Consider the following 6,082-nt stretch of genomic DNA (forward strand, 5'->3'; position numbering starts at 1 on the left):
GAAAAGACTGTCAAATGCAGATTGTGATAGAACTTGAAACGATCGGAGCGAATAAAGAAACAGGTATTTATCCACGCGGTATCGGTATTCCTAAGGCCGCTGACAAAATGCCCGTCCATCAAAGCAAAGTAAGAGTAACGTAGGACAAAATATTGACGAACGGGTGATGTGAGCTATTGTCAGAGAGGTAGACGACGCCAAAATAGGCTGGGTTTGCCAGTTAAGATACACGTACAGATGCACTTTGTAATCTTTGTATTTTCCTGTGATATCATTTTCGAAGTAGGGCCATGACTAATATTTGCAATGCCTTATGTTTTTTTCTTGTGGTTTGATCGATTTTGTGTTCAACATCACGATTCTCAATATTTTCAGTCCGCCTTTGTTATACTTACGATTACTTCACATGCATTTTATCGAGATGCAAACCTACTTATCATGTAAACCACAGTCAGACACAACAAAATCGACATCCCGGTCACTCTAGTCGATCAGTAATTGTCAGTAAAGTATAGAAATGCAATGTTACTGTTCGTAGTTTTTCTTTTGATTCCCTTTTCACAGTAACTACTGCAATGTCGGTATTCAGGTCCGAGTAAAATAGTCAATTTGCGTGTAGTTTATTATAATTCAGTGATCACTGATCACAGTGACCTACCAAAACGAAAGTGAAAAACATGTATGACTCAGGCCCCCTAGATGCTGCTTAAAATTGAAAATACTGGAAGATTAAAATATTCCATAAAGCAAACTAAATCTCTAAACTCTTAGGTGTAATAATGGCAAACTTGATAGGAAAATGAATAATTCAAGTTAGGCGCACATTTTTGCATTTAAATTAGTGACTAATTATTATTATTATTATTATAAACTTTATTTCGGACTTAAAAGTCCATATAAATGTTGTGAAATGTTATTACAGACTCTTTGAAGAATTAATTGTTCTCTTGCATACTGGTTGAAACAAAAAACAATCAGTTAAACAAAAAGAAGCTTATTCCAAACCTTAACTATATCAGATTTGAAGTACAATAAGTCACATGTACGTACAATTGTATTACTGCTGTTCAAAAGTCGCTCTCTCAAACCATAAATCTGTTTACGCATTTGAGCGTCAAAGTTATTGATACTATTAGATACAAACATTGAACTCGCACTACTCCGTTTTACATAACCCAATAAGAGTCGTGCAGCATTGTTGTATGCAACTTTCAATTTACGCATAGCAGCCACAGAGTAATTACTCCAGAGTGGTCCTCCATATAGCTGGTAACAATACGCTTAAATAGAACACACTTAACATGAAACGTACACTTGCAGAAATTTCTCATCAACATATTTGCTGAAATGTAAAGATATCTCGTCTGTCGCTCGATGTCATCGTCATCTCTAAAGCGGTCAGATAAGACAACACCAAGGTATTTTTTCTTAGAAACAACTTCTAATTTAACACCGTTGAGATACACAGAAGGAATTTTACACATCCTACTGTGATTAGGAAAAATACACATGCAGTTAGTCTTTTTGCTATTAAAAATGATGTCATGTATACCACCATAGCAAGTGCAAACATCTATCAATTTCTGTGTACCTTTTGCAGAAGGACTAATTAAGCAATATCATCTGCATACAGTAAGTGATTTACAAAAACACCACCGATATTACAGCCTGTATTCGAATTTGTTAAGAGAATACTCAAGTCGTCCATATAAACATTAAAAAGCTTAGGTGACAGTATACCACCTTGCTTGACACCATTTGTCACAGTAAAGCTATTCGATGTGACAGCACCCCAACGAATAGCAATAACTTGAGTTCTATACCAACAACAAGGAATCTACATAAAAAACAGGAATATTACGCTGAATTAACTTTTTGAAAAGTGTCCAATGGTTGACTCTGTCAAAGGCCTTAGAGGCATCCATGAAGGTAATAAATACATTGCTGCCATAACTTCTGTAAAAATGAATTATTTCCTTCAAATAAAAACACACATATCAGTGGAGTGACCTGATTTGGAACCAAACTGGTAGTCTGTCGTCCCAAGATATGATTCAATATGACGCAATATAACTAACTCAAGAATTTTAGAAGTAACAGTACAGAGGGCAATAGGACGATAGTTGTTCTTGTCAGTTATGTCACCATTTTTATCTTTGATGATTGGAACTAGAATAGTGTTCGAAAGTCTTTCGGGGCAAACTACATGAACTAACATGGCCGTAAAGCACATACTGAGCAGAGTTGAAACTTTACTGCTGGCATACATAAAGTGTTCGGATGAAAGAAAGTCAGAACCAGGACTTTTGTTAGCCTGGAGGTTGGCAATAGCATCACGAATATCACCAGGGAAGATAGTGAAATTATCTCCCAGAGTACAGTTGTCAATAGCATCATATACAAATTTCTTATCCTTAGTATTGTTTACAGAGTTATAAATGTCACAATAATGGTTACGCCACATTTCAACAATGTCTTCATCACCTGAGCAGCCATTAATATTATTTGGTCTGGACATGTGATTTTTCTTACTATTGACAGAGTTCCAAATTTCTTACAATTACCAGAGGAGAGATTAGTCGCCATGGCATCAGCTTTCATCTGTTCCTCATTACGGCGGCACAGCCGCAAAGCATACTTGAAGCGCGCATGTGTACGTCGTTTAAGGTCATACAATGGACCACTCCTAGGCTTCCCAGAATCACGCCAAAGCTTAAAAGAATCACGCGCAATAGAATGGACCTCTTTCACATGGTCATTCCATCCTATAATATTACAATCCTTACTGCGAGTTTTTGACATAATATGAGTGCCAGCAGCGAAAAGACTGTTGATAATATTGTCATAAAAACTACAAATACTCTTTGCGTGCATAGGATTTTTGCAATGGATATCTTTACAGCACAATGCCTCTGTAGGAATGGTGATATCAGATAGGAGCCTATCAGTAATATTAAAGTAAATATCACGCTGCTTTTTGCTGATCCTAGCCCAATTCACCCGAGAATCTGCTTCGCTTTCATCACTATGGCTACTTTGACATGAGGGTAAGACGCAATATCGCACACAAGACTCAGTGGAAGATGGTCAGATGATATCACATCATACATAATATCCATAGACATGATACAGTTATGAGCCGTATACGAAGAAATACAGTGGTCTAACCAAGAGGTAGTACCATGGGCATCACTTACGTACGTGAATGAGGTTTTCGGGTAGAAAAACCCTGTCAGAAATACAGTAGTTATATTCATCACAAAAACTTTGTAATAGCTTACCAAAAGATGAATTGGAATCAGCATTCCAGTCACCAATTATCATAGTACTATAATTGTCAGAAGACTGAACAATTGAGTGAACTTTTGCTAAACACTCTGCAAAAACATCATTATTTTCCCTACTACAAGTGGGCATGTAAACACAAAGAATTAACAATTTACTATTGACATTATCTATTTCAATACCAATTATTCTATTATCATGAAATGATCTTACTTTAACTACATGACCAATAGACTTACGCCATAAAATTGCAACGCCCCCAAACGGTCGACCAATGATGTTCTCACTTGTGTCAACAGGGGACTCACCAAAGTAATCAAAGTCGTCATGGACGGAGGATAAAAAAGAAATGTCATCCTTAGTAAGCCAGTGTTCTTGTAATAGGCACATATCATGACATTCGCACAAATCTCTTACAGCTTGCAACGAATTCTTGATAGAACGACAGTTGTAGGATGCAATACGAAGTTCATCCATCTAGGATTTACGGGGTTGGTAGAATTTTCGAATTAGAACACCTTCCGGCCAAACATCAGGGTTCATCAATGACTCAAAATTATCCGGTCTCACAGCAATACAAAACGAAGCGTAGGAGTCATATTTCGTCTTAAGCTTATCACAGTCAATGGTATCAATACGCATGGTTTCTCGTATGTATCGCACAAGATGCTCTGTATCAGTTTCTGGCCTCAATCTGCTCACAAAGACACGTTTTCTTTGTGTAGCGGCTGTTTGTAGTCCGGTGTGCTGGCGTTTGCCAAGTATAAACTTACTACGACCGCTGTCAGCTGGACGTATCAGCTCCTTGGTCGTAGTAGCAGGTGAGCGGCGGTCTCCAACACGATCATTAGTTAACTTGTCGTCCTTTTTCTGACTGTCGGCAACTGCATCAGCATAGCTTCTGTGTCTCCTTCTGTATCGCCCATAGTTAACAACTGTGAAGCCATCTGCATCATTATCTGGTATTTCGTTTTCACCAGTCTTTACACTATGACCACATGCAGATGGTACTTCTGCATTCACTTGCAAATCAGGTTCTTCATTAACACATACATTTGTGGACGTGGTGTTGACAAGTGGCTGAACACAGTCACGGACACTGACCGAATCATCAAGGTGTGATTTCGAATGTACAGACATGTCAGAGTCTTCACTGTGGTCAGATTTCGTTGATATTGTAACTGATTTCACAGTCATGTCCTTTTCAAGTGGCAGATCTAGTATTTTCTCTTTTATTTGTCGAATGTCCCCAGAAGTGGTCAAATAAAGTTTTGACATATTGTCAACTCCGTGTTTAAGGCTATCAATGTCGTATTTCATCTGGTTCATTTGTGACAGCAATGAAGACACATTGATATGGTTGAAGTTTACCAGGGGTAGCTTCTTCAAATCCTTCGCGACAAAAAGCATGGAATATTTTCAACTTCCATCTCATGGAGAAGAGTCAAAATATCCTGCACGTTCGACTGTGATTTGTTCACGCCCTTACGACGCTTAAATAGATGTGAGCCAGTCTCTCCACAAACGTCAAACAGTAGATGTTTCGCTGATTCGATTTCTTGGTCATTGAACGCATCCACACATATTTTCACAACAGCATCAAACGGCAAAATGTCCATTTGGTTGACAATAAAGCAGAGCAATTCATTAATGATTACATTACCGGAATAGTAATTCTTTTCGTTAGTACCATGTTGATAACTGGAACTCCGCAACACACGATGTCTGTCCGAGCCACTCGATAACAAAGGATCAGCACACGTTTCGTCGTCGCCATTGTTTGGTGACACCACCGCATCCAAGCATCGATCAACATGAAATCGTTTTTTGTTGCAAGCAGGACACAATCTAAGTCACCGTTGCATATGGTTACTCCTTGGGTACTCCCACAATCTTCGCAGTGCCGCATGATGCTTACAATGTAGTATTGTCGAAACTATCGACAACAAAGTAACAGACTGCAGGAGCTGCGTGTGAACACGTCCGTTCACGACACCAGCTACAAGACAAGTACTGTTCAAAGTTTAACTTTTGAGTTATTTTACGATAAGAATGTGAAAAATGTAGAAATTCAAGCATGGGTACTCTATCTTTGTTTTCTTTGATATTTTATATATGCAAGAATTAAAAAATTCCGGATTCTTACAAGTCTCACGTTCTTCCGTATCATGTGTTGCTCTCTGGCCTGATCTTGTGTACGAGTATATTTCACTGTCATGAGCGTCATTTGAAACAACTTGTCTTCAACTTCACCATTTGTGAACTTCACGCGTTAGGCTTCTGAAAGTGTTGAAGATTTCATAAGGGGACGACTGTGGATATTTCTTAAGGCCTTGACTTTCTTGAGTTAATGAGTTAATGAGCATAGCGCAATGCCAGAAAAATGCCACTTAAAGTTTTCTGGGCCCACTACTTCAGGTACTGGCATCAGGGACTATACGCTATAGCTAATAATAATATTTTTCAAAACTCTTTCTGACACTGCTTGAGTATCTCTTTACTGCTTGAAGTTTTTCCCCGGTGATGGTACACCTGAAGTGCCCAATGTCTCAAAATCGCCCAAACATTTATGTTTAATTAATTCATTTATGGGCAGCAGTTCAAAGCTTGAAGTGAATGGTTATTCATTAAACCCAACATTCTTGCCGTCTTTGTCTCTTATCCGACCTTTCACTTTATCAATCCTTTTCAATAACATCGCTAATGGCCTGTGGATATCATAGATAAGCCTCTTACACATTAACCATTTGTTCTTCACTGGCAATACTTGAAAGAAATCTGCTGGCTGACTATCAAG

The 6,082-nt window shown here is 38.3% G+C and overlaps 1 protein-coding gene across 1 annotated transcript; it reads right to left on the bottom strand.

Moving 5' to 3' along the window:
- Nucleotides 1-3,762: 3,762 nt before the first annotated feature.
- Nucleotides 3,763-4,695, bottom strand: LOC139114986 (uncharacterized). The gene has a single exon (XM_070676895.1). The coding sequence runs from the start codon at nt 4,693-4,695 to the stop codon at nt 3,763-3,765; it is 933 nt and encodes a 310-aa protein (XP_070532996.1).
- Between the last annotated feature and the right edge of the window lie 1,387 nt (nt 4,696-6,082).

Source organism: Ptychodera flava, chromosome 16, assembly GCF_041260155.1.
Source record: "Ptychodera flava strain L36383 chromosome 16, AS_Pfla_20210202, whole genome shotgun sequence".
Taxonomy (NCBI): domain Eukaryota; kingdom Metazoa; phylum Hemichordata; class Enteropneusta; family Ptychoderidae; genus Ptychodera; species Ptychodera flava.